At 60.6% G+C, this 14,298-nt stretch overlaps 1 protein-coding gene across 1 annotated transcript in view; it reads left to right on the top strand.

The window, feature by feature from the left end:
* The first annotated feature begins 860 nt into the window (after positions 1 to 860).
* Positions 861 to 14,298, top strand: part of NECTIN4 (nectin cell adhesion molecule 4) — a 48,105-nt gene continuing 34,667 nt past the window's right edge. The window contains exon 1 of the mRNA XM_075908137.2: positions 861 to 1,106. Within this exon, the coding sequence (XP_075764252.2) occupies positions 1,034 to 1,106 (73 nt within the window). The 5' untranslated portion in view covers positions 861 to 1,033. The remainder of the gene's footprint in view (positions 1,107 to 14,298) is intronic.

Genomic DNA, 14,298 nt, shown 5'->3' with positions numbered 1-14,298 from the left:
CGCTGATGTGCTGGAATCTCATCTGGAACTGGGATCTCGTCTAGGCAAATATCGGTGCCTCCATCGTGGGTCCAGGGTGGGCTCAGAACCCGCCCCCAACACCCCACCCCCCACCCCACTGGTACAGCAGAGAAACAGAAATACTCCTTAGAAACTGTTGTCCTAAGAGGCTGCGGGATGGTCCGCAGCCGGCTCTTGGGCCAGCAGGGTTGGGGGAAAGGTGCTGGGATAGCACTGGCGGGACCTGGCTGTAAGCCCCAGCTCTGGGGGGTCTATCGTGGAGCCCATCTTGTGTCTGGTATACCCTGGAGGGAAAGCCACCCCATCCTAGTTCAGCTGGGAGCTGGTGAGGAGGAAACTACTCCTGGAGGCAGTCTGGCCTAGCGGGTAGAGACTCAGGAGACCTCCACTGTATTCCTGCTGCCTCTGCCCTGGGGGGACGTAAGGCAAGTCATGCCCTGCCTGTGCCTCAGTTTCCCCATCTCTGTAAAATGATGACAGCCCTTTGTTAGGATGGGCGCTGAGGGGGTATTAACCCAGGGCAGAACTTGCACAGGCAGGGTAGGGGCCCTGGGGTTTCAGCTCTTCCAGGACCGGGTTCTGTGGACTCACCCCCTCTATTCCCACCCCACGCCCTGTCGGCCTCGCGTCCCGTCCCCCCCGCAGGCAGGCCGGGGCCAGGCTGGGCAATTAGCCAGCTCACGCCCCCTCCTCTCCTGGCAGCCCCCGGGCCCCGATCCCCACGGATCGGGCCCGGATCTGCTCGCCTCTGTCCAGGGCAGCGGGGAGGGCCCGGGCCGAGGCCGCGCCCCCGAGAGAAACACCTGTTCCGACCTGCCAGACAGGTTCCTCCCCCCCCCGCCCGCCCGCCTCGGCGATGCAGGGCGAGCAGGTTGGGGAGCCGAGGCGCAGCAGCGGCCGGGCATGAGCCAGCGAGCCAGCGGGCCCTGAGCGCACGAGGCCCGGCCCCGGGGGATCCGCAGGGGGGACCCCCCACGCAGGAAGACCCCACGCGTGTCGTGCCAGCGGCGTCATGAGCGGCCCCTTCGCCCCGGCAGCGGCCGCCGCGGCGTGGAGATTCCTGCTGCTCTGCCTCGCAGCCTCCGGTGAGTGGCACCGAGCGGGGGGGCTCCAGAGGGGCCGGCCTGGCCGCCCCGCCCGGCAGCTATGTGCCCCTTTGGGGCTGGGGGGGAGGGTGAGTCGCCCCCCTCCCCGGATCCTGGGGGAAACCCAGAGCGGGGCAGGATCGGGCCCCCGGGGCTTTGGCAGAGTGAAACTGTTGAGCCCTTTGGGTGTCCCGTGCATGGGGTGCCCCCCCCCGGTTCTCCCCACCCCATTGCAGCCCCCACAAACTGGGCCCTGGGCATCTTCCTTTGCCCAGTATCAGGCAGGTGCCTTTTGCTTCCACAATGGCTCACGGTTGTGATCCCCCTACCCTGGAACCGGCTCCGGCATCCCTGCAACTCGGGGGGCAGCCCCAGCGAAGGGAGCGCCCTGCTGGGCTGTGACAGTTTGGTCTCCCCGTGGGGATCACGGGTGGCTGGAGTTGGGTCTGGGGCCCAGGGGTAAAGGGCCGGCCAGGGAACGAGAGACTTGCTCCCTTGCAGACAGCACTGGGGATGGGGACTCCTTGGCACGGCTGTCCAAGGGGGTGTGCGTGTGGCTCCCAGAGATGGGGCAAGCTGCAACCAAGCCCACCCCAGTAGGGGTGTGCACCCCCCTCCCCCGTGACCCCCCTCCGGCTGTGTGTTGGCACCTGCCCACCCAGCCTGGCTGGCTCCCAGCGACTCCACCAACGCTGCCCCTTCCCAGCCCTGCCCCGTGTCAGCTGAGCTGCTGAGTCAGGTGGCTCAGAACCAGCCCTGACTCAGGGCACGGCGGGATCATAACAAGCCGAGCTGGGCAGGACCGGGCAGGTGAGCGGCTGCTCAGTGCCCCTATAACACCCGGCACAATGGCATCTCCACCTGCTGGGGGGTCTCCCTGGGTGGTGTGTGTTGTAGGCCTCCCCAAGCATGGTCCCGCCCACACTGTGCCCGGAAGGCCCCCCTCCTCCTTGCCTTGGCCCCAGCCCAGGCTGACTGGCTGCTCCTCCTCTGGGAAGCAGGCTGGGGCTAGGAACGGCTTGGGGAGGCGGCACATGCAGGGGGCTCTGAGCTCCGGCAGGAGGTGGGCTGCTGGGGCAAGGCTGGTTGGGAGCTAGTGTTCCCGAGCCAGGGGGTCCCTGCCTGCCCTCTGAGGTCTCTGTGCCCCATTCAGGAGGATTCTGAGACAGCAGAGCAAGGGCACAGGCATGGAGCTAGCTGAGGTGGGCAAGGGACCCTGGAAAATGCCCAGGCCAAAGCACCTGCCCGTCTGTGCGTACTTGGGGCCGATCCGGGCAGGCTTCAGCCCGTCCCCGTCTCATGCAGCTGAGCGGAAGCTGCTGCATGAGCGGGACTCAGTGGCCGCCTGTCTCCAGGGCCAGCCCAGCGGCTGGTGACTGACGCCGAGGCGGCACGTTGGCAGGGTGTGGCGCCGGTGACCGAGCTCTTATTAAACAGGGTGTCAGCTCTGTGCGTCTCTGGCCCGGGGCACCAGGCCCAGCAGGGCTCCGGATTGCTCTACAGCTAAAAGCAACCACCGACCCCCAGCCCTACAGGGGGCAAAGCAGGCGGGGGGCCCAAGTTGAGGAATCTCTTCCCCTGCCCATAGACTATCAATCTGCGACTCGGGAGCCCACTGCCCCCGAAGGCTGACGAGCTAATTTTCATGTTTAATTGGCACCCAGCTTTTTAAACCACAGCTTCCGCTCTAATCAATATATATTAATGATCATGATGATCCTTTATTAATTATAGAGGAAGGCTTCCGGTTTACGCCACTCATCAGCTGAAAAACAGGGGAGGCATTTGCCTGGTCCCTTTCTCCAGGGCACAGTCCCTGGCTGGTTTCCAGACACAGGCTGGGAGAGTCTGTGTTTCAAAGGGACGCAGAGTCCTGCAGACTGTCAAGGGGACGTCTCTTGTTTGCATTCAGAGATGGGCCTGGTCCTCCCAAGTTCAGTTCTGGCTTCAAAGCAGGAGGCTGTTTGGATCCTGAGTTTAGGGGTGGCCCCGAGTATTGTAGGTGCACTTGATCCTGTCCCTTCCCCACCTGGATGGGGGTGATTTGTATTCGCATTCCTCCACTTGCTTGCCCCATTCTCCTCTCCAGCGCTGATCGAAACTGAAACAACAGGATGAATCATGGGCCGCCTTCACTGTTCTTTGTACCCCTTCCCCCCACCCAGGGGACCCGTGAAAACAAGCTGCTCTCCTAGTCAGTTTCACTTCCTGGTTCTAGCCCATGCACTGCGCAGCTTGAGCTTGAGGGGGATGCCGGTCTCTGTGTCTGGAGCCACCTGTTCCCACTCGAGGCTTGCGAAACCTCCCACCCTGGGAGTGTGCAGTTCCATCCCAGGGATGTGTGTGTGTGCGTGGGAAGGGGGGGGATTTAAAAACAAACTAGATTCAAGGTGCAATTTATGACTCGCTCCCTTTGTGTGACTGTGTGCCAGGGAGGAAGGGAACCCAGACTGGCCCTGCCTGATACTAGCCACGGGCTCCTGCATGGGAGATGCCTTAGAACCCAAATACGGCTCCACGTTTTGGATCCAGACCCTGGAACTGGTTTGGCTCTGGATCTGCACGTTCCAGCTCAGCTCTCCCTCAAGGCCCTGGCAGTGGTGGAGGGAAGCGGGGGTGGGTGGGGGGGAAGATGTCCAGGTTATAATCTCCTTCCGGTCCCAGGATTCCCTGACACCTCCCCATGTTCTGCTTGTCTCTCCCGGTGTGCGACTCTTGGGCGTGGGGGTGGCTCCAGAACTCATTGTCTTCCCCTCCCTTGTTGCCTTTCTCTTGGTTTCTTTGCCTATTGTATGTGTCCAGGCACATCCTCGCTATCATCACACGCAATAGAAGAAGCTGGGCGTCTCCTCTCAACGCCATGCTCCATAATCAGGGCTCGGCAGCCAGAGGGCTGCTCGCTGTTTAATGCTCCGTGCGTGGGTCTTGCTGTGGGGGATCAGCGTGTGTGTGCGTGCGCGTGTGTATACGTGTGTGCGTGAGTGTGTACGCAAGAGAAGAAGGTGGCAGGTGTGTGTGCAAGTGGCCAGCACCCTGGATCCTCCAGCTCCAAGACTCTCTGCAGCCCCAAGGGAATTTCTTGGTTGACTGTGGTGAGAGTTGGACCTGGCCCCAGAAGCACGAGCCCCAGTTACAAGTGCTGAAGGAGTCCGAGACTCCCCACAGCTGGTAGTCAGCAGCTACTGGGATGGGTGTGTGTGTGTGTGTGTGTGTGTGTGTGTGTGTGTGTGTGTGTGTGTGTAACAGCCAACTGGCCGTGGAAGTGCAGGGGGCTGGGTGTGCAGGAGCATGTGCGGGGTGGGGGTGGGGTGGACACATCTGTATCACACAACAACACCCTGCACCCACGGGGACCGTTCTGTGGCCAGATCGTCCCCCCTTTGTAACAAGGCAATGCTTGCCCTTTAGCTCGCCCACGGATATGCGCCCGCAGTGAGTGTTGCTCCCCCTCCCCACACCACAGGAGGCTCCGTCACGAGCGGATAACAACCTGCTACTGCTGCTTGATGTCAGAGTTGCTCCTTTATCGCCAGTGGTTGGTCTCTTTGCTGAAGGTCCTTGCTCAATTCCTGTTGGTGGCATCTGGCTGGGGTTGCAGCTCTAGGAGGGATTCAAAACTAGGTGTGAATTTGTTGTATTGTACTGCCAAGGGGAACTGTGGTTTAGTAGCAAGGGCACTATCCTGTGAGTCAGGACACCTGGGTTCTGTTACTAGCTCTGCCACAGGCCCTGGGCAAATGCCTTGGTGACTCAGTTTACCCTCTTGCTTTTTGTCTGATTACACTGTTGGGGCAGGGACTGTCTCTCACTGGGTGTCTGTGCAAGGCCCTAATGTAATGCCAGGAGTATTTCAACCTGATTTGTGGTGTAAAGATACTTAGCTCCTGCCTGCTGCTTGGGGCTCATCTCCTATGAGTGCAGCCTCCCTTGGCTAAGAGCAGACGTTTCTCTGACGGATCTGCTCCAGCAGTTGTTCTGGGGATGCATCCCTGGTCGGGGCGAACCAGGCGGTCACCAGATCACAAGGATCTGGCCTTGGTGGCTCTGAAGCAATGTCAGGGAGGTACCTGCAGGGGCTGGGAGACTCCCCCATGTGCTGGCGCAGCCCGGGGGCTGTCTTGGAGTCCAGGCTGGGCTCTGGCACTGTACAGTCCTGCTCTCTCCGGCTCCAGTACCCTGGCTGACTCGTCTCGCCCACCCTAGGGGATGGAGGAGGTCAGTGGGTTAGAGAGATTCAGGCTAAGTGAAGGTGCATATGGTCTGACAGTGGGAAGGAGCCAGTTGCTGCCCTGAATTCTGCCTGTTCCCCCTGGAATCCTTAACGCCAGACGGGGAATCTCTCAGAGAGGGTCACTTGGCCTTGCACCGGAGCGATGGGCAGGGGTGGAATCCCAGGGGCAGGGTTTCTGGCTTAGGAGATTTAGGTGCTCAGACTTGATGGCTGCATGGCTTGAGAGCCTAGAGCAAAATCCTGGCTCTACCGAAATCAACAGCAAAACTCCCAGGGACGTCGCCGAGGCCCCAGCGAGCTCCTGGGGAGAACGCCTGTGGGGCACACTCCCCCGGGGCTCACTCAGGACTGACGTAGGGGTTCTGCGAATGGGTGGGGGGCTTTGGATCCCATCTCCCCAGCTACGGAGAGCAGGTGGCCGGCAGGAAAAGCTCCTGGCTCCGGGTCTGTGCAGCGACGCCAGGTCACTGCGAGGGGCTCTGTCCCGCTTTGGCTGCCCTGGCCAGATCCTGTCCCCAGCTAAGGCGGATCCCACGGTAGGAGCAAAACCTGGGGTCCCCCTGAACAGTAGCAACGGGGACGCAGGGCCTGAAACCTCCAGCAGTTCCCCAGGAAGCTGGCGCGACTCCGCAACATTCGCCCTGTGGGGCAGCAGGAAATGGAAGCCCCGGGAAAGGAGACTTTGCCCAAACCCAGCCTAACGGGAGCCGTGCGGCCAGCGAACAGGCAGGAGCCCAAACCACTGAGCCCCGGGCCCCGGCCACTGGTCATTTGTCATTGCGGGGAATGGCCAATAAACCTGCTGGGCGGCCGACTCCCAGCCCTGTCACCCTGTGGCATGAGCAGGCCAATTAGCTGCGGCTTTGCCGCTGCCTGGGAGAGAGCCGCTGGGCTGCATCCCGTCGGGCCGCTCAGCTGGTCCCGAGAAGGCCCAGCCTGAGGGTTCCTCTGCCTCGCCCCCTTGTCCAGGGGCTCGCAGTCCCGGGCTAGTTTCTCTCAGCTAACACCCGGGGCTGGGATGGGCCCCAAGCTCCTGTCTGCTGCAGTGGGAGAGCTGCGGGCTGCTGGCTCCCCGGGGGCTGGCTGGCATGCACGGAGGGGGCACGGGTCTGGCACTAACTGGCCCTGCAGAGGCAGCAGCTGGCACAGCTGGGAGGGGGCAGCAGGAGGGAGACCACAGCTGGGAGACTCTCTAGCATGGCAGGGCGCTAACTCAGAGACCAAGCTTAGTGCCGTAGCACCGAAGTCTCGCCCCTCCTGCCTGGCAGCACCGGGCATCAGTGGGCATCGGCTTTCACCGGGCGCCCCACTCAAGAGCAGGATGAGCCAGGGAGATCCCCCCCCCCCCACCTTTATCTGAAGCCTCCAGGGGGTCCCAGGAAGCTGCCTTGCCTGCAGTGGTTTCTCAGTGGGGCTTCTCTGGGAGTCTGGCTCGTTCGGGGCTGGCAGTGACCCTGCCCGCTGTCCACCTGCCCTGGGCTCCGAGCAGGCTGCGCGCCGCTCCTGTGCTGGGGGGGGGTGGGGGGGGGCAGAGGGGCAGGTTGAGCAAGGTGCCCAGCGCTTACCACGGCTGAGTCCGGCCGGGGTGAGAGCTGCCCAAGCAGGGAAGAGATGGAGGACGGGCTTGTGAGTAAGGCTGTGGGGTGATTGTCAGCCAATTAAGTCCCAGCTCTGTGCCTCAGTTTTCCCCTCTGTAAAATGGGGCGATAGTTGCTCCTGCCCAAGGGTGCCGACAGACCGGCCAGGCCCCTGAGCAAGGTGTGTGTGTGCGGGTGGCTCCATGCTTCCAAAGGGGGCGTGGCCTCGGGCGGAAGGGGCGGGGCTGCCCAGCGCACACAGCAGCGGGCCCCCCCAGGCAGCCCTGAGAGCTGCCTAGGGCCCAAGGCTCCTGCAGTAGCCGTGGTGATGACCAGGAGCCCCAGGCCCTGTAGGATCACCAGGCCCCAAGGCAACTACCCCTTTTGCGCCTATAGGCAGGCCTGCTCGTGCCCCGGACATGTTTTCTCTACCGAGACTGTGAGCTTACCAGGGCCAGGACTGGCTGGTGCAGCCATGGGGCCAGTTGCTCTCAGGTTTGGCAATTTCCAGTCTGACTTTGGGACCTGGAGCATGAGCTCCATGGCCCCGTGCCTGTCCCTTGCTGTGTGTCTGCACAGCTCCCGCCATGACCTGTGTGGTGCTTGGCATGACAGCAGGGACCCCTGGTCTCTTCAGATGTGACGTCACGCCAGTAACAGTAAGAACCAGCTGTACGTGACCTGTGGGACTGTGACCAAGTTGGCCTGAATTTTGAGAGTCGTTCTTGGCAGCGTGTGGGCAACACGCTCGCAACGACCATAAAAGAGACATTCGCGTTGACTTGAAATCTGCTCCCCCGGCCGACACTAAGAAGCGTTCCTCCAAAGAGAGTGGGACTGCGCGTGGCACATGGGCGGAGGCCCTGCCTGTAGGACCGGGCCAAAAAGTTCCCGCAGAATTTCAGCTACCTGGCTGCCAGCTGGCTTCCCAGGCTACGTCTAGACTGCAGGCTTCTTGCGCAAGAAGCTTTTCTCGGAAGAGAACTTCCACAAAAAACCTTTTTGCGCAAGAAAGCATCCACACTGCAAAAGCGCGTCGAAAAAGCGATGCGCTTTTTCGAAACAGAGCGTCCACACTGCATGGCCGCTCTCTCGCATGTAAGCAGTGATTGCTATGGACAGAATGGCCACCAGGGCACCTGTGCTTTTTCCTCTTCCCTCTTCTTCCGAAAAAACTCCCTCTTCCCCGTCCACACACGCCTTTCTGCAAAAGAGCTCTTTCGGAAAAAGGCTTCTTCCTCGTAGAATGAGGATTACCAATTGCGCAAAAAGCCCTCTGTTCTTTCGATTTACTGTGGAAAGAACGCGCTTGCAGTGTGGACGTGACTCAAGTTTTGTCGGAAAAACGGCCCAACAGCAGCTGGGCTCATTGGATCCATTCCCTCTCGCGGAGCCGGGGCTCTGGGCAGCTCAGAACTGGGGGAGGGAGAGAAAATTCTGTCTCCTGTGGGCAGCCCAACAGTCCGGAATGAAATTGTGAGGAAAAGTCCCACACTTGAAATATTTGATGGAAGGAAACTTTCTAGTTCGGGAACCTTGCAGTGAAACAGGTGGGTAGGATTGAAATGAGGCCGTAGAGTTGAGTGAATTAGCTGCGCTTGTGAAGGAAGCTCCGAGACGCCACTTGACTGTCTCATCTTACGCCAGCCAGCCTGTGGCATGTTGTCTGCCGTGTCGGTCCCAGGATGTTAGCGCGACCGGGGGGGGAGGGAGCATCTGAGATTGAGCCAACGTCTGCCGGGGAGATCAACAAGCTGCCAAGCACCACAGAGCTCCTCTTTGTGTCTCTCCGCGGCTGGTCTCTTTTGCCATCCGAAGTTGGTGCAATAACAGAGGTTTCCTCACCTGCCTGGTGTGTCTGTCACCCGGCGACGACGTTTCAACGCCGCAGCCGATCGGTTCCAAAATGCCAGGGCCGGTTCTAGGTACCAGTGACAGGGTCCTGCTGATCTGGGGGAACCTTGGGAAACAGGAAGGGGGAATAATGGGAGACATATGGAGCTCTTGTCATGCAATGGGCTCAGCCGCAGCGATTAGCTGTAGCTCTAACACAGGGGTGGGGAACCAAAGGGCCTTGGATCCGACTCCGAGGCTCATGGCTCCCCACCCCAGCATTGGGGAGGCCTCACTAGTGCTTCAACCCCCCCTACCGCCTGCCCCATTGCGGGGCTGGAACGCACAAAATCTAGTAGCCTGGGCCCCGCTACGCTCTGGTGGGGGAGGGGAACGTGGGGAGTCTTTCTGCTTGTCGGTCGGGGCCACGTCAGTGGGGTTTGGGGTTTTTTTTTTGCTGCTCACTTGTGTGCAGCCCCCGATTCATTTTTCTGTGGCCCCTGACCCAAGAAAGTCCCTCCCCCTGCTCTACCAATCGGCCGAATGGCCCCCAAAAGGAAATGAAACAGAACGCGGAAGTGGAAACAAGCATCTCCGATGCCAGAGTGAATTGTTTTATTTGGGTCAGATGTTTTGTCCATATGACGTGTCCGTTTCGACATGACACTGGTATTTCCCAGCGGACAGCTGTCCTGTTGGCTCTGTCGTGTCCCACACACACATGGGTGGAGACAGCTGTTGGTGCCGTTCCCTTGGAGCCCTACCGCTGGGCGGTCGGACAGAGGCTGCGTCGGCTGGACCCGCCTGCAGTTTTCCTCCCTTGCTAGCGGAGGGGCAATGCCCCGTGCCCGCCACCCTCTGGCAGGGCCAGGAAAGTCCTGCCCTGCCGCTGCACCTGCCCATGGCAGTCAGGGGCTGGCGCCCTGTAGCCCAACACGCCTGGTCCCTTCCGAGCGCGGAGGCTGGGTCTGACCCAGTGGCTTTGTGCGGAGCTTTGCCTGCAGCCCCACCGGCGCTGAGCTCGGAGCTGGGGAGGAGCAGGCTGGTGGAAGGAGCAAGCGGCAGCTGTTTTTCTGGTTGGGTGGGTGCGTTTCTCAGCTTATGCTGCGGGTGCAGTTAGCTTTATGGGCTAATGAGCTGGGAGGGACTGGCAAGGCAAGGACAGGGGGTGGGACCTGCCAGCTGGGTTGCGAAAGGCAGGAACGGCCCTGAAAACTCTCCCTGACTCTCACTGCAAGCATTGGGGGTGCTTATTTCTGGGGGGGGGGGGCAGTGAAATAAGCAAAGGAGGAAGGAGACACTTTGCGGGTCTGTAAGCCCGGCCAGCTCAGGGTACCAGAGCATCAGTGAATCCATCCTCTCACTCACCCACCAGCTGGGTTCACCTTCTTATCCCAGGTGGGGAAACCGAGTCACGGAGCAGAGAACGTGACTTACCCAGGGCCGCCCGGTGAATCTTTGCCAGGACAGTGGAAAGAACCAGGAGCCCTGGCTCCCAGTCGTCCGTCCGTCACCCAGGGTGCCGATCGCTGCAGCGCGGAGGCAGCTGTGACCCTTCTGTGTAGTGCGATGCACCCGCTGCACGTCCTGCCCACGGGAACCCAGAGCAGTGACGGGCTTTAGGGGGGTGTGGGAGCATGAAAGGGTTGAGGCTGGGGGGTTAAAAGACATTCAAGGGTGGGGCTGTGAAGGGGGAAGGGGGTGAAGTGTAAGGCCTCTGGACTAGGTGAGGGTGTGACAGGCGTGTGGTTACAGTCTGCTGCAGGTACCCCCTGCCCTCTATATTTCTGCCCTCACCGCGCTTGTGCCAGGCTCAGCGGCTTTGCCAGCTGCCTCCCTTCCTGCCACGAGCTCCCTGTGCCTGCAAAACAAAGGTGCTTGTGCAATGGGGCTGTGAACCAAAATGGGGGGGAGGGTGGCTCCAGTAAGAGGGGGCTGGTCTGTCATTCCAACAGTCAGGTCCCCACAAGCCTCAGGGGGTCCTCTAAGGAGCTGAGCACCAGCAGATGCCAGCAGCGTGGTCACCCCAGGCTCTGCAGAGTCCAGGCCTGGCCTGCTCTCCTGTCTGCCTCCATCCCTCTTCTCCCCTGGGCACCCACGGTGCCTTCCCTTGCCTGCCCTTGCCGAGGTCCCGGGGATAAGACGGGGCTGGGACGGCGCCTGACCCAACCCTCCCGCTCTGCAGGTTGAGCAGCCAACACCGAGCCAGCACAGCCGGTCGGCGGCCGCAGTCGTTTGGCCAATTAACTTGATTGCAGCCCCGTGGGCACCGGTGTTACACACACGCTGGGACACGGGGATAATTGCCCTGCATTTCGCTGACGAGCCGAAGGAGCCAGGAGCTGGTGGAGCCCGTTGGGGAGTCCTTTTGTTTTGTTTTACCCTCCGGCACCCGGGCACCGCGCCGCTCGCAGCCCTGCGGCCTGGGCAGAGACACCCAGGCGCTGCATGGCCAGGCGGGGAGCTCTCCGAGTCCAGCCCTTCGCTGGTGCTCCAGTTCCTAAATCCCAGGAGGGGCTGGGCCTTCCCCTCACTACGGCCACAGTCGCCAGTGAGGAGAGTCTTTGTAGTGTGGCACCGCACGTCACTAGAGCGCACGAGGGGCACTAGTAACGTGCACCAGTGCCCGGACTCTTTTACACCCTGGCGGGGCTGGGACCAGCACCCTGGATCTTCGCCTCCAAAGCAACAGGCCTCTGCCCCAGGCTCTTCTTCGCAGTGTTAGGGCTTTCGTGCTGCTCCTTCCGGACTTCCAACTGGGCAGGTGTCAGGGCACCGCCGCGGGCAAGGCAGCTTTTCCCAGCTGTGTGCTGAGCGCCGAGAGCGGTGCCCGTCGGTGCATGTGCCGCCGATAGCGACTTTGCCAGCTGCCTCCCTTCCCACCACGGGCTCCCTCCCTACACTTCTGTGAGGCTGGGCCCTCCCTTAGGGCAGGGGGAGAAGGGGCTGACAGCTGGGGGGGCGGGGCTTAGGAGACGAGCAGCAGTGCAGGCCGGTGCAGTGTGACGCGTCGCTGTCTGCGTGCACTAACGAGGCCACTGGCCTTTTGCCTGCACCGCCGCGTGGCTGAGCCAATGTGAATTGTGAGGAAGGGGGATGTCTCTATGCGCTCTGGTGTCTTCCTGCCAGGGCCTTGGCATGCTTGTGTAAGCCACACACCTAGGCTCCATCTACACTGCGGGTTTTCTGCGGAAGAGGAAATGCAAGTGGAGCGCTCATTTGCATATCTTGCATTCTCATTTGCATATTTTCTTCCAATCCTTTTTGCGGAAGAGGTTTTTGCGATAAAAAGCCCTGTGTAGATGGGGCCATTTGTTGGAAAAAAAAAAACCTTTTGCGGAGGATCCCTTATTCCTCAAAAAAGGAGGTTTACAGGCTCTTGCACAAAAGGGTTTTCTTTCCGACAAATGGCTCTGGATCGGAAGAAGATATGCAAATGAGAGCGTGAGATATGCAAATGAGCGCTCCATTTGCATTTCCTCTTCCACAAAAAACCCGCCGTGTAGACGAACCCCTAGGGTGGCTCACTGTTCCAACCAGAGATACGAAGGGAGCTCTACAGCCTAAGCTGAGTGGCAACTGACTTTATAGTGCAAGCAGCAGAAGCTCCAAAGGTCCTAGGTTCAAATCTGCCCAGTGGTGGTTACGCTTGTTTTCCCTGGAAGTGTGGCCGACAGAGTTGGATCTGGGGGGGCTGAGTAGAACACATGCTGGAGAGAGCTGGGGGGGTGGGTCCCACAGGGCAGGAGCTAGAGCGGCACCGGCTGCCTGGGGTCAGAAAATATTCCTGCTTACTCAGATCCAGTGGAGAGCAGAGCGACCACCCTGCCGGGAGAAGCCAGGACTTACAGCCCAGGTGCTCCAAGCTGCATCACTGCCCTGGCAAGGGGTCTGCAGAGAACAATCCAGCTCCCAGGGGGTTTGTGTCCCTCCGCCTTTCGGTTGGACAGCAGCTTTTGGCACTGCCCCATGGCGGGAAGGTCTGGTTGGAAGGGACGGGGCATCCCGGTGCATTTTGGGGATTCCGTGTTCCCTGCCTGGGTTCTCAACTGAGTGTCGGGCACGTCCTCCAGAGCCCTGGACCCTGGACCTCATGCAGCCCCCAGAGCCAGCCTGGCTCCCACACGTGATAGGGCAGCTCCTTGCTATGGATGCTCGTCCCCCGTGGTCGGGCTCTCCGGGTGCAAACCAAGTGAGGGCTGCAGCTGGCGGAGGAGGGGGCAAGCTGAAGCCCGCCCCGCGCTGGGGAGATGCCAGCTGAGCTGTTGCTGCCCCTCCCCTCTGTGCCCACCCAGGGCAACCAGTGGGGGGTGGAGTTGGGGCAGGGCGGGTTATGCTGCACGAGGCAGGACAAAGTCTGGACCAGGAGCTACCCCATAGGGCTGGTAGCTGATGTTGTGTCCTGTCCCTTCCCCAGACCCCTTCCTGGGGGGACAGGACACAACATGGGGAGGGGCGAATTAATCTTGTGCAGCAGGGCAGCCTTACATGGGGGAAACTGAGGCACGGGGGAAACTGAGGCACGGGGTGGGGACAGGAGCAGTGGCCCAGATGGGAGAAGGATCCAGGTGACCTGGGGCCCTGCCGAGCAGAGATGGACGCTCAGGGTTGGGGAAGGGGCTGGCCATCCTGCTGGCTGGTGGGGGGCACTGGAGGGTGAATGGGGAGTGCTTGGGTGAGATGCTCCTGCCGTGCGAGAGGCAGAGGGAAGCTCATGAAGGCCCCAGCTGGCTCCAAGGACCCAGAACAATGAGGGGCTGACGTAAGCCCAGCTGGCAGCTAATTCCCCTTAAGACCCGGCTTGACGTTAATCAGGGGGTAGGGCCTGGAGTGCCCATTGTTCCTGCCACCCCTGGCCCCTCCGATATTAAAGGGACCAGCTGTTTGCTGGGGGGGGGGGGGGCGGATCTAGCGCAGAGGAGCCCTTGGGAAATGGCTCCCCTAGTAGGGATGTGAACAGTTAACCAGTTAACTGGTTATGCAGTAACTATCACCCTTCCCAGAGGATGCTTACCAGGTAATGGTTAACCACTTTCTTGGGAGCAGCCCTGCTGGGCCCCCACATGGGACTCCTGCCAGCCTGGCAGACGGGATCCCATTTATTCAGTTAACCGGTTAAACATTAGGGTTAACCATAACATTGAACCAGTTAACTAATCCATCGGGGTTTTACATCCCTGTCCCCAAGGGTCCAGACTCTGGCCCAGCCCCCCTGCTGGGAGGGCTCCTGGCTTCATTCTCTGCACACAAAAAAGAGCCAGGGAAAATGTGTTGAGCAAAAAAAAAAAAAACACCGGGGAGTAACCAGAGAGACCCGGGGGCAGGGATTCAGAAGGTCGGGCCGAAATTCGTATCCCGAGTGCTGGCCCACTCCCCATAGCGCCCCTTCTGGGAGAGCGCCTTTGGGGGAGGGACAACATGTGGGGTTATAGTGTGTCCTGCAGGGAATCAAGTTTGGGGGGGAACAGCCCTCTTGCCGCCAAGCAAATAACACCCCAGCTGACCCCCCTTCCCGGCTCTGGGGCCCTGAGGCAGATGTATGGGAGCAGCT

The sequence above is a fragment of the Pelodiscus sinensis genome, chromosome 22, assembly GCF_052426305.1.
Source record: "Pelodiscus sinensis isolate ZL-2025 chromosome 22, ASM5242630v1, whole genome shotgun sequence".
NCBI lineage: Eukaryota > Metazoa > Chordata > Testudines > Trionychidae > Pelodiscus > Pelodiscus sinensis.
Note: the sequence above shows the minus strand (reverse complement) of the source record. Positions and strands in the feature narration are given on the sequence as shown.